Source organism: Strix uralensis, chromosome 5, assembly GCF_047716275.1.
Source record: "Strix uralensis isolate ZFMK-TIS-50842 chromosome 5, bStrUra1, whole genome shotgun sequence".
Lineage (NCBI taxonomy): Eukaryota > Metazoa > Chordata > Aves > Strigiformes > Strigidae > Strix > Strix uralensis.
In genome coordinates, this window is record NC_133976.1 from 3451553 (window position 1) to 3477133 (window position 25581).

Sequence of the window (25581 nt, forward strand, 5' to 3'; positions counted from 1 at the left end):
GTCAGCAATGTTTTTCCCCCTGCCACTCAAACTTATCCTACTCTACAGATAGCCTTGAAGAACCTTGTAGTAGCCTTGAGGAAGTGATACTCTGTGGAATTACTGTTGGGAGCAGTGTTCATGTTATAAAAATGGGTTTCTAACAGACTTGATTCAGCAGAGCATTTTCTTGGCCTTGCAGGGTTTTTTTCTGGTTGTTAAAAGCAAGGTCCTCACACAGCAGCTTGTTCCAGAGGCTGGCAGCAGCCCTGAGAACCTCTGGGAGTTCATGGAAAGCAGAAAGCTGTGTTCAGCTCTCTGTCCCACTGGTGAGCATCTGCAGTCACCCTGCTAACGTGTGCCTAGGAGAGGGGCTATAAAGAGCATGGGCCAGGCTCTGTGTTTTTTGTGTTCTTTTTTTCCTATCCCAGTGGCTTCCAGATAGAGTTTTCTCTGGTTAAAGGGTCAAAAGCAAATTGTGACTCTGATTTCTGCATTCCCACTGTACTGACTGATGCTGTGCTGGCTGTCTGGGTCAGGTGTCCCCTGTTCCACTGTGAGGTTAGGACCCATCAGTCCATAACCACGAGCTGTGTGTCTTGTGTGCATTTTGGGACTAAGAGCCATCAGGGCTGTCCAGCACAGCATAGCTCTTTGGGATAGGGAATGGAAAACACAGAATGAAGCCTGAACTGACATGTAGCCAGAACATTGGGACTGGTGAGATTTGTCTCACCACAAGTCCTTTGTTGGTTGGGTGCATGGTCACTCTGTCAACAGAAGTGCTTCTATATGACATTTTGGGTGTTTTAAAGCTGTTCTCTATTCAAATACTTCATGATCTGTTTAGTTTGGGGGACAAGGGGATGTCATCAGTTAGCCTTAGGGAGATGATGGAGTTCCTCTGTGTTCCTGCTTGTTCAACCATTTCAATGCAGCTCTTTCCTGCCTTCCCTCTAGGCTCGTGTAGGAGGGATGGAGTTCTCCCCAGGGATGGTCTACATCTCTCCAGACAGCCCTCTCAGCTTGCCAGCTATTGTCAGTATTGCGGTGGCTGGTGGCCTGCTCATCATCTTCATTGTGGCTGTGTTGATTGCGTACAAGCGCAAATCCAGAGAAAGCGACCTCACCCTCAAGCGTCTACAGATGCAGATGGACAACCTGGAGTCCAGGGTGGCACTGGAGTGCAAAGAAGGTAGGATGAGGAAGGAAGGCTGACACTGTGTCAGTGCTGGTAGAAGAAAAGCATCCATCCACAAAGCTTGGAGGCAAAATATCACAAGCAAAAGGAGTGTTGAACCCTGTGGGTATGGCTCAAGTCTGGATCTAATCTGACTTCCTATTTTCCCTGAGTCCAGCATTCCTCTACCCTGTCCTAACTGCATTTGCTAACTCACAGTCCTGAGAGAGCCTTGGCACGTGTCCCTGGGGAAAGGCTGTGTTATAGGAAAGGTGAGACTGCTCCTGTCCACCTTCTTCTTCCTCTCCACATGTTGCTTCTCCACTTGTACCTTAGTCTCATGCATGTGGGGTGGAAGGCCTTTCCCATCGTGGTGAGGGAGATCTCGACTGTCATTGCTACTTGAGTTGTTCTTTTTTTTTGTGTCAGCCTTTGCAGAGCTACAGACAGATATTCACGAGCTGACAAGCGATTTGGATGGAGCTGGGATCCCTTTCCTCGATTACCGAACCTACACCATGAGGGTGCTTTTCCCTGGCATTGAAGATCATCCAGTCTTGAGGGATCTGGAGGTAAGAAGTCAACATATCCTACTTCTGGCTCCTCTCATGCTGCCCTATTCTGTCCTGAATGCAAGAAATGTTGTGTCTGTGGTGGGGACGTGATGGTTTACAATGCTGTGTCTTACCAGGGACAAAACAGCACCTCATTAAAAATCCAGGTTGAAAGGGGAAGATGATTGCTGCTATCTTAGATGTTATATTCTGTTTGATCACTCATCTATTTGGAAGAGTCTTATAGATTTGTGTGCTTCTCCTTGGACTTCATCCTGCTGGGGTTTGTTTTTTAGACTGGATTTATAAGTTACTGCTGTGCAGGGGCCAGGAAAAACAGTTGCATGTTAGAACAGCATACTTGCCTGTGTCACTCCAGATTTGCATGACACTCACACTACCTAGAGGCCTTTTTCTGTGGCAACTTCTATAGAAATAACCTGCAGTCACTGAAGGAGGTTCACCTTTGCTGCGCTCTGTGGTCTGCAGTGAGGTCAGAAAACCACAGCATCCGTCTGCCCATACCCTGGCACATCTGCCTCGTCCATCCCAACTCTCCGGGCCACAGTGGTAGGAGGACAGCGAGATGTTGGCCAGCACTGTTGGGGTCTACATACAGCCTGCATTAACTCACCGACGACAAGGAGTTTGATGTGACCCCAGGTGAAGTCTGCCCATGCTGCAAAACTGCTTCAGGCTTTGGCAGATGGATGGGCTCTGCTCTACGGATACCTGGGCTGGAGAAGCAGGGGATACACCGTGGCCAAGGCCAGGGAGGTCGTTGGCTGAGCTCTCTGCAAAGTCCTTGGCAAGCTCTGAGCTTCAGAGAGGCTCTGGCATGGGCTGGTGAGATTGCTGGAGGCCAAGACTGGGGTTAGTTGGCAAAAAAGAGGAGCCGGAGCTGGCGCAGGCAATACCATGCTTGGCTGGCTGCGTAATCAGAAGTGCCTGCTCGTCTTTGCTCCTTCCCTTCAGGAGAGGCAAAATTCATCAAACTATGTGGAGACAACCATTAAAAAACCTGATCTGTCAGCAAGGAGGACTTGTGGGATTGAGTAGAAGGCTGAGTTACACATTGACTGCTGTATATATTTGCCTTTGGCATGCAGATAGAGTGGCCTCGAGCCGCTTTCCTTCAGGAAGAGTAGCTCAGCAGCTTCAACAAATGAGCACAAGGGATGAGGGGTGATGAATCTCTCTCTCACATATGTATACACACACACAAACACTTTCATTACACCCACAGCCAATTTCAATCCCTATATTCATTAACCTCAGCCAGCTGACCACAGAACAGCAGCTGACCCGAATAGAGGTTTTAGCATGGATGGTTCCATGTGTAAATACACAGAGAGAACACAGAGCTAATGTTTCAATCTGCTGCCTTTGATCTCTTCTTCCTTTCTTTTCATTCATCTTTTTTTTTCCCTTAATCCTCTGTAAAGCTTCAACAGCTCTTTCAGCGTCAACATCTTTGGTTACCAACATATCAGGGAAGGCAGTTCCCATTCTGTTCCCTTCTCCGTAGCACCTAGAAGGAGTTGCTATTTAGTGCAAAAGGCCTCAGCATAGATCCTGCAGTGAGCAGGTCTTACTTATTTCCAGTCCATTTGCTAATTAACTGCTTCCAGATGCAGTACAAAATACTTTTCTTGTTATTTTTTTAATTCTCCATAATAACCTGGGGATAGACAATATTAAATGTTCAAGCAAGTGAGTTAAAATAATTATTGGCGGGATGGGTGGTAGTGGTTTGTTGGTTGATTGGTTGGTTGTCTCAAGCTATTTACTGAGTAATTTATTGGCTGTATGGAAAAAGAGTTGAGAGCTCTAATTTCCAGAATGAAAAAGTAATGACTCTTTAAGGGGCCTTGCATTACTTGGTTGTTTAAGCATGCCAACTTGTTTTGGATTGAAGTGCCAAATCTGGTTGGTTATTGATACATGCATGCCTCAGTGACATGTGTTACTCTATGCTGAGACCCTCCAGCTTCCAGGGAAGCTTTTCAAGGGCTGGAACACCTTCAGCAACATGGAGGAATGAGTTTGGGGTTCTCTATTTAGGCTGCATTTTTGTCTAGAGCCAGAAGGACTGGAAAGGGTAAAAGCCCACTGTCCTAAATTGTCCTGTATAAAAACTAGTCTGCCAGCCTTTCACAGCTAAGAGGTATATTAGAGATTTATCAACCTCCCTGTCTCCAAACCATCTCACTTCCCGAGCCCAGGGGTCCTACTGCAGTGGGACCTCCAAGACAGGTCCCAACTCAGGGTGTCCTCTCACACCTTCATCTACCTGTTTCTTCAAACCAAGGCCCAGCTGCATGATCACCATCTCAACCACTGCCTCACTGCATCTCTTCATCTCCTCAAAACCTGACCCTGGGCTCTCTTCCCCATTTACTTTCTTGCTGCCTCTCCCAAATCTCTGTAAGCAGGTTTCTTGCAGGGATGAAAAAGAGGTTTTAGGTGAAGATAGAGTGAGACTTCAGTTTGACTACAATAAAAATACAACATGGTATGGTGCCACATCTAGGTACTAACAATCTCTTTTTGATGTACTGTTCAGAGAGGGAAACACAGGATTGGAAAAGAATCATCTGGCTGTGGCTAGGAGGTCTCTCAGGCTTCCTAATCATTAAATGACGTACGAACTCTCTTCCTTTTTACAGGACTATCCTGTGATGCAGAAGGAAAGACTCACCTGCCTGCTAGATTTAAGATTATATTTTTTTAATTGTCTCTGCTGTTTGAAGCAGCTTGTCCTTTTTTCCTTTCTCAGAACTGACTTCTGCTTGATGTGAAAGTGTATATAGTTGGAGGAGCTGGAGGGATGAGGGCAGAGAGCTAGCAGAGGGTGTGTGACCCATGTGGGGAGGTCTGACAGTGGGTAGTGAGGGAAAGGTATAAACTGCCTTTCTTCTTGTGCAGGTCCCTGGCTATAGACAGGAACGGGTGGAGAAAGGCCTGAAGCTCTTTGCCCAGCTCATCAACAACAAGGTTTTCCTGCTGTCCTTCATCCGCACATTGGAGTCCCAGCGCAGCTTCTCTATGAGGGACCGTGGCAATGTGGCCTCGTTGATCATGACGGTGCTGCAGAGCAAGCTGGAGTATGCTACTGATGTCCTCAAACAGCTCTTGGCCGACCTCATAGACAAAAATCTGGAGAGCAAGAACCACCCCAAGCTGCTGCTCCGGAGGTAAGTAGTGCCTGGGGCTGGAGTGAGCTGGCCTGGGCAGCCTGTGCCCCACTGTCGAACATAAACATGCTAATCATCTCTGGAGAAATGGTGCAAATTTGCTTGATTTTTGTTTGTGCAGCAGGGTGTGAAATCAGGATGCTATACAGCCACAGTTCACGTGACCCCATAGGACTGGCATGAAGCTGTTCGCAGAGAGGGTTCAAAAAGGCAAGAAGGGCTGAATGAAGACTGAATCGCTCTCCCTTTCCAGTTTCCTGCTCATTTAAGACTCCCTGACAGAGCATCCCTTCTCTTAGAGGACTCTCCTCTTCCTCCCAATAACCTCTCTGCATTTCCTTGCCTTTCAGCAAGTGTTTCTGTAGATTTTGCTCCATCTTCTCTCTAACTAAAAAGTAGTCATTGATTAAAAGCTACAGAACTAAACTACCTCTGAATTTTATCGTGGCTCTTCCAGAAAGCTTCATGAGGGCAGCAAAAGCCCATGTTTTCTAAATCTTTATTTTGGACTCTGTGTGCCTAAGATATTAATTTATGCTTATGTTTCTGTTTAACCTGAAAACTCCAATTGCATTGTATAAGACCTATAAGTACATCACATAGAACAGGCTGTATTATATCCCTGGTGAGTAAGTCAGCTGCTGTCATCTCCTGCCTGGGGCAGGGACTGCCCTGCTTTGTTTCTTGTTCATAAGTTAACTACGGGCACATGGAGAGTCTTCTTCAGGTCACTGTGGGATCTCCTGTCTCTCCCTGAACAATGGTGCTGGGAGCTTGTTGAATCCAGTAGAAGAGCTGAGCAGGACAACAGAACTGGTTTCATACAGGGCACAAGGTTGGATCGGTGCTTCTTGGCCAGATCTAAGGTCTAAACTCCACAGTTCTATGGGAACCTTTGAATTAGAAATCTATTGCTCCTTAATTAATGTGCTTTTTTTGCCCAGGGAAATGCTGCCTCTTCTCCCCTTAGGATAACGTTCATCTCCTTTCCACAGTCTGAACCAACCCTTCTGATTCAAGGACCCTAAGTAAAATCAGGGGGAGTCTTCTGGAGATAAATGGCCTTTGCCACTGCTCAGAGTCAACTCTGAGAAGCCCTCAGCTGATTACAATGGACAGCTTGGGCAGGGAAGAGATCTGTGTCACTTGCTGGGAGGTTTTTCATCTGGCACACAGCCCACTACGGAGAACCAGCAAAAAAAGGGAACAGAAGGCAATTCCTGGCATTCAGGGAAGCAATGCCAGGGGCAGAGCCTGGACTTTGCTCTGGTGTCAGTTGACTCCCTGATGTTATTCAAGCCCTACAGCATAGCTGGTGACCTCCCTCCAGCTGTCCCCGGGCCTATTCTCTGTGCTTCTCCTCTGATGCTGGATGGCACTGCCTCCTTCCAACTGTCTCCTCCCTTCATTTTTTCCTTTTTTCTTCCCTTTTCTCCATCTCTTTATCTTCCCTGGTTGTTCATTCCTGTCTTGTCCTGAGCATCCCATCTTTCCTCTTTCTCCTTCTTCCAGCTCTTTTCTAAGTCTAGTCCTCTTTGTTGGAAATGAAATGTGGCCTTTGGAAGGAGAGCCAGTGAACAAAGAAGGCACCTCCACTGTTCCAAGCTCTGAAAACACAAGAAGTCGGAGATGTGGTTTGTGCTCTGAGATGGAGGTCCTGCACTGAGCAGCACCAGAAGTCTACTGGTGAACATGTGAATAGCTCAGTGCATGGGGTCAGATGTTGGTGTGAGGTTCTCAGACAACTATTGGAGCAGCTGGATTCAACTTGGTGCTTCCCATCCCTCCCTGTGAGTCTGTGAATGGAAGGGAATCTTCCAACACCTTTCTGCAGTGTTGGTTAGGGGGTATTTGACAGGAGGAAGGCAGTGGCTGGAATGATTTTCCCACCTTACCTGTGTCCAACGTTCATCCCACATGACATCTACAGCCTCAAAGAGATCAAAGTTGTCAGGGCAGAGAGCAACAACATAATGGGATTTCAGTTGTTTTTCTCATGGTAATGCTAAATTTGCCCAGGTGTCACGCCAGGGAGTGTTGGAAAGAGCACTCTTCTGGACGATGTTCCCTGTGAGGAGCTCAGAGCATGATAAGCGTGGGGATTGCTGGAATTGAACATTGTACCATGACCCATGGAGGACAGCATCTAGGTGACACTGACCGAGTGGAATACAGGGCAAACAGGCTGGTTTGGACAGAGGCAGTCTCTAGGCAGCGACACAGTAATGATCACTGTAGACAGAGGAAACACAGCATTAATCTGTTAGCAAACTGGGACCTTATCACCTCTTTTTCCAGTTACAGGCAAGAAAAGAGGAGCCACAGAAAACACCCCTTATTATCATTCCTCCGCCCCGCCATCCCCATCATCTAAGTGAGATTTGCCCATAAAAACAGAGAAATCCCTATGGAAACGAGGCTAAAGAGCAACTGCATTTACTAGGGAAGGGGCCATCACTTGCTCTGTGTTGGTGTAACTGCTTTCAGGCAAAGTTCTCGACTGGTTCCACACATACAGCTCCAGCAATGGAAACCCTTCCCCTCACAAGTCTCATGCTCCACAGGAAACAAGATCAACTTTATGCTGAAGGACTAGGGAACCTAAAAGGCAAGCTGCAGTCCTGAGTGAGAAACCCTGCGTGGCTTTGGTGATAGCCAGGACAAGGCAGACCCACTTTAATTCATCCAGGCAAGGACTCTTGCTTTCTTCTTCAGCATCACCCGTGCATATACTGGAGCCAACACGGGTTTATCCTGTGCTCCTGGTGCCCACACCACATTTACAGGTCTGAGTCGGTCCTTCTGTAGGACAAGTTCACTCTGAAGACTCAAGACAGATTTTTGTTTGGTTGAGGACAGTGTTCAAGGACAAAAGGATGAACTCTGTGAATGTGCCACAGTGAGGAGTATAATCACTCTCAAATGCCAGGGAGATAGTCAGTGCCACTTAGCTATTCTCTGGTGATATAGATCTGTCTTTCTTCTTAAGTATTTATATAGCCTGCTTCTCATATGGCCTAACTCTGAGCTCCTCATATTTGATGGATTTATCCTTCCTGAGCTCCTCTGAGAAGGTTCACTCAAACGTTGTCATCTCCATTTCATTGATGGAGAAACTGAGAAACAGACATACAGTGAATTCCCTGTTCACAGGACAGGGCAATAAGGATTTGCCTGCAGGTTTCCTAAATCCAAAGCTAAAACAGAGAACCTAGGATGTGCTTAGTCCTGATGGTGTCATGCCAGACTTTCCATGGGGCTCAGAGTAACATGGACAAGGCCAATCTTTTGACTAGTCCTTTGATATGACCAGCCTGATTAACTCATTTCCAATTTGCTTTTTGTCCCTGGCTGATTTTAGGACAGAGTCTGTGGCTGAGAAAATGCTCACCAACTGGTTCACCTTCCTTCTGTACAAGTTCCTCAAGGTAAGAGGAGCGGCATGCCTGGATGAACAGCTGCTTTAATACATTTCTTCTTGGTGAGGTTTAGTAGGGACAAAAACTTCCCAGATATAAAGGAAAAGGCTTTTTTCTCTGAAGGAAGCTCAACTGCCTAATGGGAGAGGGGATGTTTTCTGATCCAGGGAGAACAGAGAGACGCTTTGTTAGAGAGGCAGCCTGTTGGTCTTACTCCTGTACAGAGGTGGGATCTAAGTGTCAGGGCTGAAACATGAAGGATTTCAGAGCCTGATGGAGACCTATATTGAAAATGCTCTCCTTTTACTAGCAGACTCAGATCTCCATCACGTGGTGACCCATATTTTCACGGCATAGTGGCTGGAGATCTCCTCCCACCCCAGTTCAGAGGCAGTACAGAGGCCCAGTGCCTCCATCACACCCAGTGCCTCCATCGTACTTATCTGCTTTATGCACACTGTAACCAGATCCCTGCTTTAGGCCCGAGACCAGGCTCTTCTTGGCATTAGGCTGTCTCAAGTCTGCCCTGGGCATGGCCATGCACCCTCTGAGAGGGTTGGACACAATACACCATGTAAACCTGTCTGCTGCATCCATAACCCACACGGGCTGAGGCTGTTGCTCCTTTGTATCCCGGTGGGAGGAGGCATTGGCTTTGTAGGACGCTCATCAGCAAAAGAGTGAAAGGACTTGAGACATCCCCTGAGCCCCTGTGTTCCTCCTGGAGGATGTTCTTGGCATGGTGTATAATAAAAATATCTTTTAGCCTTTGAGACCTGCCACTGACTGCTAGGTGATGGCAGTTTCCTCTTGGGGACCCACAGGGAGCCTCAAGCATGGTATTTGCCAAGGCACCAAACTCAGAGCCAGCCTTTTTGGAAGGAGCTTGGCTCTGCACCTCCCCCCCACTCCCAGTGCAGTTGCTAGATATCCTTACACCTTACAGCCCCATTTGGACAGACTAGCCAGCCTCTGCCCGGCAATTCAAGGCTTTACGAATCAATCCATTTCCCTGAGCCTTCCCCAGGCACAACCAACCCAAGGATGAATGCATGGGAAAGTTTTGAAGGTCCCTGGAAGGTAATTTCAGTGACTTCAGTATCAGATTCCTGCTTTCAGCTGAAAGGAAAGGATATAAGGAGGTGACTCTCTTAAGAGCTGCTTTTATAATAGGCTTTTTTCACCCCACTCAGCTACTTGTCTTCTTGCCTTAGCCTGAACAGAGGCCTGATAAGGGCAAGAGACAGGCACACAGAAGCAATATGCTGCTGGCAGATAAGCTAATTAAGTGGGAGACAGGTGTAGGAACTGAGAAAGGGGCCACTTTGCTTCAGATTATTAACTTGTTTTTGCTGGGATTTACACCAGAGGAAAATGACCTTGCTCATTGAGTTCGGACACACTGCAAAAGGAGAGGGCAAGGTGTGGAGGAGGGGAGGAAGGATGGAGAGATGAAGGGGAAGGGAGGCAATAGAAGAAAGCATGAGGAGGGGCACATGGCAGCAAATGTGCAGGGGGAGAGCAGCAAGGGAGGAGAGCCTAGGAAAACGTGTGGCAAGATCAGTGCTATGAGTGCGAATGATGGGAAGGAGAAATTAGGGAGAGGTGTGCTTTTCTGGCCATGCCTGTGGGCTACTTCTTGCTGTCCTGTGCTGGAACCCACCATCTGATGTCACTGATGCAACCATCCAGATCCAGGGGCACATCTTCCCTGGGACATGGAGCTGCTCCTGCCTGAGCATCCCTATTTGCCTCCAGCATGAGTGTTCAGGGAGACTGTGTGCTCTGCCCAGACACCCAGGATGAGGCACCAGCCATCCATCTCTCTTTCAGACCTGTCTCCAGGTCCTCTGGGACCTTCCCCACCACCTGCTCCACTGCAAAGCTCTGGCCTGGCGGCAATTACTTGAACAGTTCCTACAAGGCTCTGCTAGCCCCAAAATTGCCAGGGAGCACTGACACCTTTGTCCCATGACAGGACACTCAAGAGAGCTAGTTGCACTCTGTGGAAGTGGAAGGTCACTTCTATTCATGGACTGATTCCCACTGATGCATCTGTCCTGAGTGGTTGGGGATGGCAAGCCATGGCAGTCACTGAGGTGCAATGTAGGTTGGGTTCTCACCTCTGCTCCTCCTGTTTCACTTCATGGTTGTCTCTCACCCCTACAGGAGTGTGCTGGCGAACCTCTGTTCTCCCTTTTCTGTGCCATCAAGCAGCAAATGGAAAAGGGTCCCATCGACTCGATCACTGGGGAGGCCCGGTACTCACTGAGTGAGGACAAGCTTATCCGACAGCAGATTGATTACAAGACACTGGTGAGTGCTCTGAGCACACCTTCCTATGGGCTTGTCCAGCCTCTTTTAGCAAAAGGGGATTTAGATAAAAGAAGCCAGTGACGGGCATGCTGACCCTCTGGGACAATTTATTCTTGCAACCCAACAGGGTAACCCTGCTGAAGACTGACTATTCGCATCCCCTAACATAGCAAGGTCTGTGTCTGAAGCATCTGCTTGCAAACATGTTTGCAAAGATAGCTGCTTCCAAGTTATTTCTGTTGTGCCCTGTCCCATGCCCAGAACATCTCCAGCTCCCCAAAGGCATTGCCTGTTCTCTGACAGCGTCTGCACTCATTGCAGAGTAGGCTGTCAGTGCTGATCCTTTAGCATTGGTTGGATTAGGTGAGGTCTGGGACCACTGGAAGACAAGCATGAACCTTGTGTCATGAATATGCCTGTGAATGTAAAGACAATAGATATGGGCAATTTGCTCTGTTCTGTTAGACAAAATGCTTCCTAGTATCTACTCCTTTTCCCTGGAGTGTTACCCACCCTTCCAACATTCCTCTGAGTTGGAAGTCAAAGGCAACAGCAGAAAGGTGAAGTTGTCACTGCAAGTTGTCACCACCCTGAGCTCTTCCCTGGAAGAAGTGTGATGTCCATGGTGGGGTCTGTTCATCCTCACTCTTGGGACCACCTGGGGGTACCTTCACCCCCCTTTTCCCCACCACCTGCTCCCTTCTCCCTGGTCCCCAGCCCCAGTGGCAGAGCTGCCCAGAGCCCAGCCCAGGCACACAAAGGGCTGGTGTTTGCTGGGCAGGGCCTGCCCGGGGCAGCAGCCCTTGGCCATGGGGGGTGTCCCCAGTGCTGAGCTCAGGCAGGTCGGGCACGAGGCCCTTGGCCATGGGACACTTGTGATCCCGGGGACACGGCAAGCACAGAGACGTCCTGTGGAACCCTGTGGTGTCAGGTCAGTGCAAAGCCCGTGGCCTTCTGCAAGTGACAGCAAAAATAGTTTTTATGAGCCTATATTGCAAGGACATTCTCTAGAATAATCCTCACCAGAAAAAGAAAATAAAACATTTGTTTCTCTAATGAAGATTTCATCATCAAGGAATATGTAGAGGTACACAATGGAGGGATCTATTAGGAATTTTCTAGAGCTAATGCAGCGATTCCTCCTGAGCAAACAAGTCAAAGAAAATGAACCTGATTTAAAGATTTCAAGGGAAAGAAAATTAATCCCTGTCACTGAGTTATTTGCTTCAAAATGTAATTTTCTGCATGGTGAAAGATATACATTGCCTATGTCCAGCTTTAGCTTCTACTCTGAGATTACACCCTTTTCCCACTTGATTAAAGAACGTCAATTAAAGAGCATTAGATATCTCTTAGTGTGTTTGTGGGCCTTTACTTTTTCCTGAATACACTAAATCCACTAAGCTTCTAAGTCTCTGTGGGATGAAGAACACTTTCCAAGTCTTCAATGATCCTTGTAATTTATTTCCCATGTCTTTGTTCTTGGAAAACCCCAACCCCAAATTTTAGGATGGTCAGAAGATGCTCTGAATTTATCAGATTATTTTATTTGCACCTTCAACTGAGGGACAGTAATCTCACTTAACTTTAGCTAGCTTTGAGAGCTGTGTCCAGTTGATGTTTCTTCCTTGACCTGTCTTAGATCTTAGCTCAGCTGGGCTGATGCTACAAATGCTGGCTTTTCTTCAGTAACTACAGTCTAGAGCTGAGCTTTGGTTGAATCAAAGTCTGATGAGGGGGTAGACTTTAATAAGACCACAATTTTATTTTGCATATTAAAACTGTGACTTTCCTATTAAATCAGCAGTGTAGTGGTTCTTGTCTATTACGTGTGGTTGTCTAGCAATTTGGAGGCCTGATCTCACACGGAGAGAGTGAGCAAAATGAAAATGCAGACACAGAGTGATCACTTTCACCAAAGGAAATCCCTCCGATCCATTTAGGCTTGATATAAAGCAGCCAGCAAAGGGTAGTAATTATACATCAGCCTGAACAAAGCTCTCCTCCATTCGCTTTGTGTCGTTTGATGTTAATCAGCTCTCCCTCTTACATCTCAAGAGCAGACAAATATATCCTGATAGGAATCTCAGCAGATTTACAGAGATCAGCTTCAGTGAAGGAGATTAAGAAGAAGCAGAATATGAATAGGATTGTTATTCCTTTCTGTTTCTCTTTATTTCTGTTTTATTTTGTCCTTCCTCTACCTTCCTTAAGCAGTCTATCATCTTTTATTAAAAGTATATAATAATGAAATAAAGCAAGAACTGATTCGGTATTTGTAATATAGAATTCCCTCGCTGTCTCCTGCTCTCTACCAAATGGTCACCACTGTGAGTTTGCAGTGTGTATGGCTGAAATTCATTGGGTTGTTCATGTTTCATGAGTGCTAGACGACAGCTCGACTCAGTTAAATCACAATTTCAGCAGCGTGGCACAATGAAATAGGCTGTTTATTGTCATTATTCCAGGAAGACAAGGCCAGGGCTTCTTTTGGAAGGCATTTATTTTTTAGCTTCATTAATCATGACCAAATACTTCAAGTCATGGTTTCAAATATGTTGAGTGAAAAGCAGATCCAAAGAAATTGACTTATCCGGAGAGAAAAAAAGATGACAGAGCACTTTCAGACATCTGGAATTACTGATTTTATAGTACACACCTCATTCACTAAATTTAGATTGTTTTGGTCTGATTTCTTTCCGAACCAGATAGCTCCAATTTGCTGTCTGCCAGGTCCTACAGTTCTCCAAGGAAACAGCCTCAATATCCTAGGGTCTTTGCAGTCTATAACAATTTCTGTACTTACAAGGTATTTTTCAGTACAGTAGAAACTAAGCTAGTTACAGATGTGATTTGCTAGAATAAATGTGCTGCAACTAAACAGTAGGTCTTCTCCCAAGCTGTATACCTCAGAGAAACACCCTCTTGTGTTAATGTTTTCGCTAGCAGTCAGCGCTCATCATCTCTGGTCTGCAGTGTTATTAAAAACCCAGCTAGATTATTCCATCTATGAGAGACAGGAAGATCTCATCCCTGCTGACTGCCATCTGCCTTTGCCAGAATCCATGATATTTTAACCATTCACCAAACCAGAGTCCAGATGCAAAAACCTCATTCCCTACTGCCACTGCTCTGCTGTCACTGGGAGATGAAAGACCATCCATCTCCTGCATCAGCTTCATTTCTGTTGACACAAATAATGCAGGGAAGCAAAGACCTTGATGTGTGTCGGAAGCTGTCAAGAGTATTGGCTAATTAGTGCTTGGGGGTGGTAGGTGGGAGCTGCCCGGTACATCTTGAGCAGTGCATGCTCTGCGTGGTCCCTACACACCTCGGCGGCTCCAGTGCTGAGAGCCTAATCAGATCATCTCTCCTGACAACATATTCCAGATGGATAAAGATACTTTCATCTGCCTTTGGTTAAGACTTTTCAGGGAATTTTGATGTCAGGGAGGAATCCAGTACCAAGATATCAGAAGGCTCTCCTGTGCTTGGCTTTTTTGGGGATCCTTCTCCTTATTCACTGCCAAGCCTTGTTGTATGCTAGCCCCTTGAACCTTCCTTAGCCCAGTCTAGAAGGGAGAGAAAGATGTCTGTCCTGGTCTCAGGGCAGACCTCTCAATCACTGCAGAGAACTCAGAGCCAGGGACACCACATGAGTAATCACAAGCTGTGCCTTTATTATTTAAATACCAGTAATCTGCAGTGGAGATCAGGGCTTAGCGGTGCTAAGCATTACATGTATATATACACTTAGAGACAGATCATGACTGGAAGGGCTGGCAGACAAAAAAAGCCCAAGGATGTAGAAAAAGGTCAATAAACACAAATCCAGTGAGATGATATGCCCCAAGGTTGTGCACAGTCAGTGGGACGGCAGGGCTCAGAGATTACTATTCTGCTTGGTCCCAGTCCCACACTTTTTCATGTTGACCCCACAACTGGCACAGACCTCAATGCATGACAGAAGAGCAGTGCCAAGTGCAGGTGTCCTCTCAGTGGCAAAACATTCAGCATCTCCTTGATTGACACTGAAGTCTCCTCTCCCCTTCATCCACCTTGCTAGCTCTGCCCCACATGGCTCGATGGCAGCTGGTGGGTGATGGAGCTATAACAGTGAATGCATTCAGGAGAGCAATGAAACTTCCCTCAGAGTGACTAGTCATGTAGGAATACAACACAGGCCATGTCAGGGCTTTCTTCCCCACCAGTTGGCATCAAAGATTGTGTTGACATAGCTGAGCAGCACTGTGAAATCAACGGGATTAGTTCTGTTTTACAATGGTTGGTATGAGGACAGCTCTGGGTGGAAGCACAGGACAAACCTTACTCTTCCAGTGAAACTGGAACATCTGAACTCTGCTAAATCAAGCAATGAAGCTAACGTTTAGATTTTTTTCTCTTGGTCATCCCCTACCAGGGACAATCTATAGAAGCCTGGGGTGACAACAGAGGAAACCATTGGAGCATTCCCACAGAAGTGGTGGGAATTTCTCTCTCCATTGCAGACACCTCATTACAAATAGGAGCTTCAGTCTGTTGGAAGGGGAGCAGAGATTTTCAATCTGTGTGTAAGGATGACTTCTATAGGGCCCATGACAATCTCCAAAGAACAGCTATTTAGTCTGTGCAGTACACAGATGCACCCTGCAAAATTCCTGAAGTCTTTGTCGTGAGAAAAGTTTAGTCCTCCACAAGAGAACAGTTGGAAAATACCAGCTGAGAGCTGATGTGAAGCCTGGGGCATATATGTCAAAGCCACTGTGCTCTGGGAAGGGTGTTGGTTTCTAAGCAATGCTTGAATTCCCTAAAATGTTGAAAGGAGGTTCTTGACTCATTGAAATGAACACACTGGAGTTCAGGGGTTTACAGGTATTACCAGCTGCCCTCATCTATGGTTGAATCCACTAAGAGCAAATTTCTCTCTGCACAACACTGAAATATTGCCTTCCCTGCTCCTTGTTCTTCCAGCTGAGCTGGAAAAGAGGAAAGCAAGGACTACCATAGTCAGGGGATGAATGATCATGGCTCACTCAGATTGTGGCAGAGTTTTCCTTCCACCTTCCAAAGTTGACACCCTGTGAAATTCAAGGACAACCAGTAATAAGAGCAAATCACCATTGTCAGCTTCCAAGCTGGATGGTGGTCCGCATTGCATGGTGGGTACTGGTGTGGTGGACGCTACTCAGCACCTGCAGGAGATGTTGGGTCTTCTGGACCAGATGTTGGTCTGACAGAATAACCCAGATTATTCTAAAGAGCACTAAGTGCCTTGATGTGGGGAGCTGAACTGAACCCCAGGTGTTTGCATCAGAGATGCATCACACCACAGAGCTTGCTCTGACTAGCATCATCTCATTTCACCTCAGCTGAGCTCAGATCACTGAGAGAGACCTGTAGAGTAACTTGGTCCCCAGAACTATGTGTGACCCCCATAGCACTCTCAAAAGAGCTGTCCTAGACTTCCATCACTGCTTCATTTCCCTACAGATGTGTAATGGGATAACCTCAACACTGGATGCATTTCAACAGTGCTTTTTGTGTATAGTTCTGTGATCCTTTGAGATGAAAGATGCCACAGAACTGTAAATCTGTGCCATTGTTATTATTATCTGAATTGATGCTTCTTCAATACTCCTGGAAGTGACATATAAATAATAGCATTATGATCTGATCAATATCTTGCATTTACATCTCCCCTTTCATCCAGAAAGATCACAGAGCTCTTTGTAAGCGATATCTTCACAAGTCCCTCTTAGCTGAGCATAACAGCACCAAAGGGAGCCTGGTGAGCCAATATATAATTATACTGATATGATTTCACCCAGTTTCAAGCCACTTTGAGATCCCACTGCATCTTAGTATGTTAAGATGAAAAGTGATGGAGAGTCCAGTACCTATTGCATACTACCAAAGGGAATTTACAGTCAAGGTAGAATTTGTCTAAGGCACTAAAACTTACACGTCTATGTTTGTAAAAGTGGCACAGGAACATTTAATGACCATATATAGACAGGAGCATCAGTTAACATTCCTTCCAAGTGCAAAGGTGTGCTAAGTTTGTAAAAGTTTATAGACTTCATACTCCTGTAACCAGAAGAGAGCAGAATCCTTGACATAGACATGGCCAAGAGTTAGCAGTCAGATTGCTGTTAGATACTGTGTATGTTTAACTCCCCTCACCACCTCATATGCTTTGCATTTACTCTTGGGCAGAGTCTTTGGAGAAAATTACATTCTCCTGAGAAATGAGATGCCTCTCTAGTTGGGTCAATTTTCTTGTTCTATATGTGAAAGTAGAAGTTGTTGTTGGTTTGTATTTAATTTTTTAAGAAGCCCTGCATTTCAAATTAATAACATTCTTCTGAGAAGGGTCTGGGTCAGTCCCATGGCTGTGCAGAAGATGGACAAACTTAAGGCTGAGGGATTGAAGAGCACTTTTACCTGAATTGTCAAAGTCAGGTGGCAATGCAAGGGGGCCACTACTGAATTAGGTCACCTTGCCAGATATCTAGGGAGCATGGAATGAGTCAGAGGCCAAGGAATTCTCTGGAGAGCCCTTTGGATATCAGCTCAGCTCCAAAGAGAGTCAGGCCTGATTGCATTTGTAATGATTTCTATGAAAAGAGTGTGTCAATGGCCATTTTCTAGTACCACGTGGGTGAATGCTGTTTTTACTGAAAGCGCCAGAACCTGAGCTGGTGTTCGTGGGCTTTCTGTTATTAAGTATAGTGAAGGTGCCAAGGAGATGAGGCTCAAATCTAAGGGGCTGTTTCCACAGGTGTAGGTATAGTGGCATGAGACACAAGTTCAGCAAATCCTTCACATCAGCCCTAAGTCACTGGCAGCAACATCGGGGAGCCCACAGCACTTAGCTGAGAGCCGAATGCTGAGTTACCTTTAATTCAATGGGCACAGACCATGGTAGGGGGTTGAGAGCAGCACAGGCATGGATGCATGGAATCCCCCTGTGTGAAACCAGATGTCTGTGCCCTCTGGAAGGAGGGAATACTCTTGGTATACATTTTTCCCCTTATTACACCCTAGATCCTTATGGCTTGGTAGGATGCAGGGACCTGAAGGAGGGCAGCCACAGGGTACCTGTACTGCAGTGAAATGTGTGGTGGGTCTCACTGCCTCTCTCTCAGGTCCTGAGCTGCGTGAACCCTGACAACGTGAACAGCCCCGAGATCCCAGTGAAGATCCTGAATTGCGACACCATCACGCAGGTCAAGGAGAAAATCCTCGATGCCATCTTCAAGAACGTGCCCTGCTCCCACCGGCCCAAAGCTGCTGATATGGACTTGGGTATGTGAGTGTATAACGGGCCCTGATTGCCCCTGGGCAGGGGGGAGAGAGGAGATGGGAGACAGCCAGACTCAATCCAGACACTGTTTGCTGGGGCAGGTGCCACCCCTCCAGACTGAGTGTGCCCTTGGTGCTTGTGCAAGACAGAGCAGCAGCAATGCTGAGAAGGCAGGAGAGACTGATTAAGTTGATGCATATGCTCCTGGCTTATAAAATATTTGGCCTCAAGGACATAAAAAGACCAGTAGCCATCCTGCTTTTCTGCCCACAGAATTCAGGTTGGACAAGGGTATGGAAGAGACATGACTGGGGCTATTCTTGCTGTCAAAGACCCCTGGGAAAAGAGTACCAAAGGCCCAGGGTGATGTTGTCAGCAGTGTTCAGGCTGCAGAGATTTATTCCTAGCTCTTCTCTGAATAGTGAGGGTTTAGATTATATATATCTTCTTGCTGAGATAGTCACAGCCCAAGCAGTATTAATTGCTCATTGTGTGGGCACAGGAAAGGGGAGGAAGCATCCTTCGTTCAGTGTTCTGCATCCATCTCACCCCTGACTGCTTCCCTCTCCTGCCAGCACCCCACCACTGACAGCAGGGCTGGGAGCTGCTGTTCTGATGTTTCCTTTCTGTAGAGAACTAGGAGGTCTTAAGGAAAAATTAGTCCTTCTGTTTATGAATTCATGCTTTTTTTTCTCAGTGGTTTGCTCCTTCGTGCATTACTCTGTTTGGAGGGTGGAAAGAGCAGCACCAGCTTCACTTGCATTTCTAGGGAGTTGTGCTGTCAAGCTCTGGGGCACACTGGGAGCTGTACACCCCTGGTGCTGGGGTGCCTCTGAGGCCAAAATCAATTTCTGCCAAAAATCTGAAACAAGGATGCTGGGAGGAATGAGATGTCTGAAATTGGAGTCCAGAGGTACCTGGAGGCTACTATGAAAGCATGTAGAAAAATCTCCTCAGGGCATTGCTGAGGTATCTGGTAGGGAGCTGGGGACTGCATTGTGGCTGTATCTGCCAGAATGTGCCCTCAGTGACCTTCAGTGAAAGAGACTTGAGTGGAAAATGATGGAGTCTATAAAACCCAGCAAAGTAGAAGAGGAACCAAAAGGAGAAGGAGTGGACTGATGCCAAGAAACAATTCACAGCAATAATGGAGGCAGGAATGAGAGGTCAGGGATTAAAGTTAAGTGTCTATATGTGTGTGTGTATGTGTAGGGGAGGAGGGGATTCCTGACAGAAATTGCAGCAAGATTCCTGCTCATGAAAGGCAGTTAGAACAACAAAACAAGCTGTCAAAACCAACAGCAGTAAAGAACAGATCGTATACGCCATCAAGAAAGGACCCAAGATGATTCTGGAGCTGCTGTGAGTCAGCAGAGGAATGGTGAGGGCTAGGGTGAGCATGAGGGCAGATAGCGCAGGGTGCCAGGGCACAGGAGACTGGAGGAGTGGGGTTTACAGCCAGATCTCTTGACCCGTCCGGTGCTGGATGGTGGCCACAGAGCTCACTACATTCGGATCTTAGACTGGGTGTGAGTGGAAAGTAGTTTGTACTGCTGTGGGGATGAATGATGCATCCATAATGGTAGGCAGGAATTCTACCTGCACATTGCAAATGCCAGGGATAAATTGGAGTCCACATATTTTACTGTAGCTCTGACAACTGTCAGATAAAGAAGTGTGTGTGTGTGTGTGGGGTCCCAGCCGGAGCCTGACAATGTTGCATCCAGGACTGTTACTGTTTTAAGAAATGTGGAGTGGTGCTGAGGACCAGCAAGTTCCAGAAAGTGTTTATGAGCGTGTACACCCCTCCGAGGACAGACTTGTCCATACTGACAGGAGACTGCTTAATGAGCAGCTGTTTGGCCAATAGCATTGATGATGCAGTTGGGGAAAAACAACCCAAAACAAAACACAAAAAACCTTCATCTAGTAGAAGAGTCTTGCCAGCAGCAATATAGTTGCAGGATCCTTTAGCACAGCAGCTAACAAGGTGGGAGGAGCAGGGCTGGCATGGGTGAAGCAGGAACAAGAGGATATGCATGTCCAGCCACAGCTCCAGCCCAGCCTCTCTGCAGGAAAAGATGTTTGTTGGCACCTGGCATCCTTCGGTGACAGCAGAGGCGTCAAGGGGAGAGCAGAAAGCACTGCTAGCCATTAGGAAGCAGCTTTCAGGGTCAACCTGCCCCAGGCTGAATGCTCAGAACTGTGAAGGCGGCTGGATCAGCCCCGCCAGTCCATGCTAAACAGTAGGTCAGAGCAGATGATTGTAATCTGGCCTTGAAATCTATGGTTTTCTAAACAGCGACACCATTTTCTATTACCTTTACAATTTTCTGGGCTTTCTGTCTATAGTAAGGCCACACTGCTCACATGGAAGAAAGCAAACAAGCTAATGAGTTATTCTGAGTTGTTAAATGCAGGGTAGCTGCAGGCAGAGTGACTTGTATGTGTCGCAAATGTCATAATGTTTTGTAGTTACCCAGACAACTCATGGAGGGGGTTGTCAGCTGAAAGCACTTATTCTGGACACCCTGAGGTTACATTTTAGTCCAAAACCCAAATTGCAGCCCTCTGAGTAAAGACTTCTTTCTACAGTGGCTATTTTTTTTGTTATTATTTTTTAAAGCCCTCACCATAAATAAAATACCCCATCTTTGGGAAAGCATTAGGGTGTGAGGATCACAAAACAGGAATTTGGTTTCATGCTGAGGCATTCACTCTTCCCCATGTTTCAGTTGCTTTTTGAAAGGGACTGCTGAGATGATAGGAGCTACTAGGTTGACTGCCTTGCAGTCAATGATATTGTCTGAGGCTTATTGTGAACCATGTCAAGCAAGCTTTCACTGCCCCACCAACAATGCAGTACTGGGACGTGGGGTTCAACCTTTAGGAGCCATTTAAACTGGGTCTAACTCTAGTACATAAATCATAAGGCACACAGGTTGCATATACAAGATGAAATATTTGCCAGGCATCTTCCATCTACGTGTTCTGATATGAACTTTTTTCCCCCAACCACGGCAGTCCTTTCTCCACCCCAGAAGCAGAACTGAGTTTCTCCTCTCTTCCTAGAGGTCATCACATACTAGACATATACCTATTTTGGTTTGCTACCCACCTGGTTGTTCTGGTGCCTTCAGCATACAGACATTCTCCTGTTTCCTGTGCCAGTCTGTCTCTAACGTGGAAATTATTGGGAAGTGAAAAAATACTCGTAAGACTAAAAGTAGACCCCCAGCTCTTCAGACTTCTCATGAGCACAAGTAATTGAGAAATGAGCATCAAGCCTGGGTAAGCCACATGCGTTTGTTCCAAATGCTGTTGCGGTGCACAGTCAGCCACAAACCATTTCACAGCCTTTCATGGGAGACTTAGGGTCTTTAGGAAAAGGGTGGGAAGCACAGTATATGGCATGAACAGTTGACTGAAATGGATTGTGTGCACCATGACCTAGAAGTGCCTGTAAAGGATGGTGTAACTGATGATAGCTAGCTCAAATGAAGGCACTTGGAGTGAGCTGGCAGGTCTTCCGTCTACCTGGATATTTCAATTGCCCCTGAAAAATGTTCTCTCTGCCACATTTTCTCCCTTGTTCAATGGGCGTCTTCAGGGTGACCCAGATCAGAGAAAAGGCACGAGGGAGGTGTAATATTTTCTAGAGGATCTGAGGTGCAGGAGGACATCTCCCCATCTCCCATCTCCCCATAGAGTCATTCTCCAGCCAGGCATTGCTACAGTTCAAAGAAACATCTCTTTGTCAAAGGCCCCTGGAATTTCCTTTTTCCCAGTCAAGTTGAACAGAAAGGTTGTTTCTTAAAAAAAGAAAAAAGAAGAAAAAAGAAGTAATTCCTGCGTGCAATAAAAAGATACACTATCTGCTGAATGAAATATAAAGGCTTCACAGCAGCTGTCTCCTGAGTTTGCATTTACCGCTGCTCCCGATAGGAAGGCTTGATAAAGATAATGGGATTTTTTACCTCCCTCCCCTTCTCCCTCCCTCTCTCCAGAAGGTGGATGTGTAACAAATTGGATTGGAGTATGTCTCTTCTTTGTGCCGGCTTGCAGAGGAGCACACAGATCTGATGAGAGAGGGGTTGGGGTGTTGCCAGCGAGGACAAAGCTAACAGTTTTCACTTAATGCTCTGAATATGGATGTCAGGGTCAACTTTTCCTCCTTTCCACCCTCCCTTCCCATTCCCTCGCTCCCAGCCATTGCATTTTCTTGCAGATCAGTGTGTGACCACCTCAGCTGGCACTCATGGAGAAGGGGAGTGTGCAGTGCTCCTCTGAGACTAGGAAGTGTTGGGGGACCACAGCTGGGGGTCCTTTCCCTATTATTGCTCAGATGCATGATCAAGTGATTTGTCTTTAGTCAGGGCAAACAGGCTACAAAACTGAAGTCAGATGCTCCAAACCTGCCCTGCAGGGTGTTTTCCTCCTTGTATTGCTCACGAGTGGGTCTTGTGTGGAGTTGGACTGGCCCTTCCTCTTCCTCGCATGTCACCTTTCTGCAGGAAGGCCAAGGGGAAGGGCTTGGCAATCATCTCCTGTGTCTGTGCAGGAGCACAGAGGGCTTGAGGGGACATCCCATGATGTCCCCAGCTCCCCTGGAGCAGAGGGAAAGCTTCTGCTGCTCTGAGGACCTTGTCCAGCTCTTGAATATAAATAAATCACAGAATGAGGAAAGCCGTGCCTACCCTTCATACCAGAGCCAAGTGCAACAGTAAGAACCTGGGCATCCCTCCTGAAACACTATGTGAGTGTGTGTGTCTCTCCCCAAAGATGAGTCAGGAGAGACGAGGACCACAGGAATATGCAGAGCCCTGAAGGAGAGAGGTCAAAGAGACACTGTCCCCAAGAGTCCATGAGGAAGGCACATAAGAGACACACTCTGTGACAGTCAGATTGGCTTCGGCACTCTGTGGGGCACTGTTTCCCAGTGCAGCACAAACTTCAGCATTTTGTGCTCTTCCAAGCAATGTCTGGGACGATTTATCTTCCAGGAATCCAGTCCAGGTGGGAATGAACAGAAAGCATCATCCTCGGACATCACAACGATAATGTAGGTGAGGATCTAAGGATCTGGAGTAAATGAAGGGCAGTTCAGGATCAGTGCTTAGCCAACGTAACCTTTGCTTACTCTCTGAGTATCTCCATCCAAAGTACCACCCAGCAATAAACACAGCAGCTGACCTCTTCCTGCTAATTTAAATGAATAATAAAGGCAAGGGCAGCTTTCCCAATAGATTTTAATTATGTGATAAGAAAACTGCTGAAACCAAAAGAAATTTGCAATGGTACTTGCATTTTTATATTAGGAGAAATAAGCAGGGGTGGCAGGTGATGTCTTCATATCCAAGAGTTCGTTTTAATTAACTCACTCAAAAGAATAGACTTTCTGCTTTGGCTCTGGCCAAACCGTATGTGGCTGGGTCACTGTGACTGAGACATAACAACTGAAGAGGAAGCTTTGGATGCTCCAGGTTGTCTGTGGTTAAGCCACAGCTTTCTCTGGTGTCATCAGATGATATTACATTTGTCTCCTTTTGTCTGTGTTTATGTGTTCCTTGCCTACAGGGAAGTCTGTGAGCCCTCTGTGGGGAAAGCTCTGACGATTCTCCACATGGAGCATTCTTCAAGATTTGAGCAAAAGGTGGTACCCTAAGAAGTGATGGGGTGCTCCAGTTCTGCAGAAGGAGAAAAACATTGAGCATTTTGGGGTGGAGGCTGGAGAACTGGATGTGGTCAGAAGCTGGAGCCTTTCTGCCCACAGGCTTGCTGCTGAAAGCTGGTAGAGCTACACAGAGCAGGGTGTTGTTTCTATTTCTGGCTCTTCTCCCTGTTGTGCCTCTACTGTGCCCAAAGCTAAGGGCTTCCTGCTCTCCACCACTTCTGGATTTGAGTAGCAAGAAGTATTGTGCAAGCACTAATGGAGATGAACTGAACCCAGTAGAGGGTCTAGTGCTGTGCTGAACAAGACACTGCTCTGACCAGGGGAGCCCTCTCTGTGGCTAGGTCTTGGCAGTTAGACATATCTCAGGTATCAATAAAGGCTTTGTCCATGCTGCTAAAGAAGACCTCCAGAGATGAAGTTCTATCCTTGACACATTCATTTGCTCCTGTTCCATGATGATGGCTAACATAGGCAAGGACAGGCTGGTCTTGGAAAAAGCCACATTGGAGCAAGAACAGAGCCAGGGTGTCAGCCAAGAGTTAAGGAGTGTGAATAACCAGGGTGCTAAAGCACCAGACTTTGCTCTGTTCAGCTCTGCCAATGGATCAACAGGTCTCTGGTCATTGTTTTATTTATCTGTATAGACCTCACCACTGTGTGCAGCTGTGCCTTGGACCTCTCATCTCTGTAGGCAAGTGCTCTATGTTGATATGGTGTCACTCTTTAAAGGGGTGGGTATTTCCTATGCAAAAGTTGTTCTGTGATAGCTATATCATTTCATCAAGAAACCAGTCTGGATAACCTAGGACGTGACTCTAAACTTTGCCATATGACTGTGATTTCTGCATACTTTCCTGAACAATTTCCCTGAACCTTTCATGGTTCATCTGTCTTCTCTTTCCCTCTGGCAAGAGGACTCAGGACATTTGTGCATTTGTATGTTGTACGTGGTTGGAGGCATCTTCCAGAGCATACTGGCAATGACTGACACGCTGCTACAAGGGTGCAGCCTTCACCTGTGTGACCACATGGGTTACGGACACAGGATTTCCAGGGCTCTACCCCCTACCTTGGAAGCTCTGCACATCAGGGTTCAATGTCCCCATTTTCCTTGCAGAGTGGCGGCAAGCAAGTGGGGCCAGAATGATCCTTCAGGATGAAGACATCACAACCAAGATAGAGAATGACTGGAAGAGACTCAACACACTGGCACACTATCAGGTAACTGTGTGAGAGGATGGGTCGAAGGTAGATCAGCTACGAAAATGAAAAGGAGAAGTGCAAAGTATTATTCTCTAAGATGCAGAGATAAACAACAGTTGAGTGGGCAATAACTGGGCAGAGCCCTGTGTTGAGTACATCCATCCTGTCAACATCCATCTCTGCATGACCTTGAGATCCATAAGAGAGGGCTAAAGATGTCCAAAAATATCTTACACAAGGGATAGATTTCATAAAAAAATTGAGTTTTGGTCAAAAGCTCCCCCTACTCATTCCCCTTCTTGCCAAAAAAAAAAAAAAAAGCACCTCGTTAAGTTTAATCCGATGCTGACAATTTTATCATTTCCTCAATCACACCTTAGCAATCTATGTTTCATAACAAGATTTTTTTTTTTCATTTAAGAGCTGACCTGAGGAGGCAGCAAGCAATAATTTGAAAAGGAAACAAAACTTTTCACTTTAGATTTACTGAAGCATTGCTGACTGACTCCAGAAACAATTTTTTCAGGGGTAGTGGGGTTGTTTTCTATTTTATTTCACCAACAATTCAGGCATAATTTTCTTTCCTTTCTGTGCTTTTTCCAGTTGTTTGCTTCAGGCAATGAGCTCCTGGCTATATGCATGAGCGGGGGCAGAACAGGTCTCAGCTGCCAGGGTGTCCAGCTCTACATCATTTACCCTGGCTATCCTGAGGGCAGACATGGAGCATGCTGGGACAGACACTGGTATTCCTGT

General features: G+C 46.5%; 1 protein-coding gene across 1 annotated transcript in view; it reads left to right on the top strand.

The window, feature by feature from the left end:
- Nucleotides 1–25581, top strand: part of PLXNA4 (plexin A4) — a 429280-nt gene that overhangs the window by 375014 nt on the left and 28685 nt on the right. The window contains exons 19-25 of the mRNA XM_074869684.1: nucleotides 940–1174; nucleotides 1589–1731; nucleotides 4642–4910; nucleotides 8272–8338; nucleotides 10499–10645; nucleotides 17794–17953; nucleotides 24743–24846. Of these exons, the coding sequence (XP_074725785.1) occupies nucleotides 940–1174; nucleotides 1589–1731; nucleotides 4642–4910; nucleotides 8272–8338; nucleotides 10499–10645; nucleotides 17794–17953; nucleotides 24743–24846 (1125 nt within the window). The remainder of the gene's footprint in view (nucleotides 1–939; nucleotides 1175–1588; nucleotides 1732–4641; nucleotides 4911–8271; nucleotides 8339–10498; nucleotides 10646–17793; nucleotides 17954–24742; nucleotides 24847–25581) is intronic.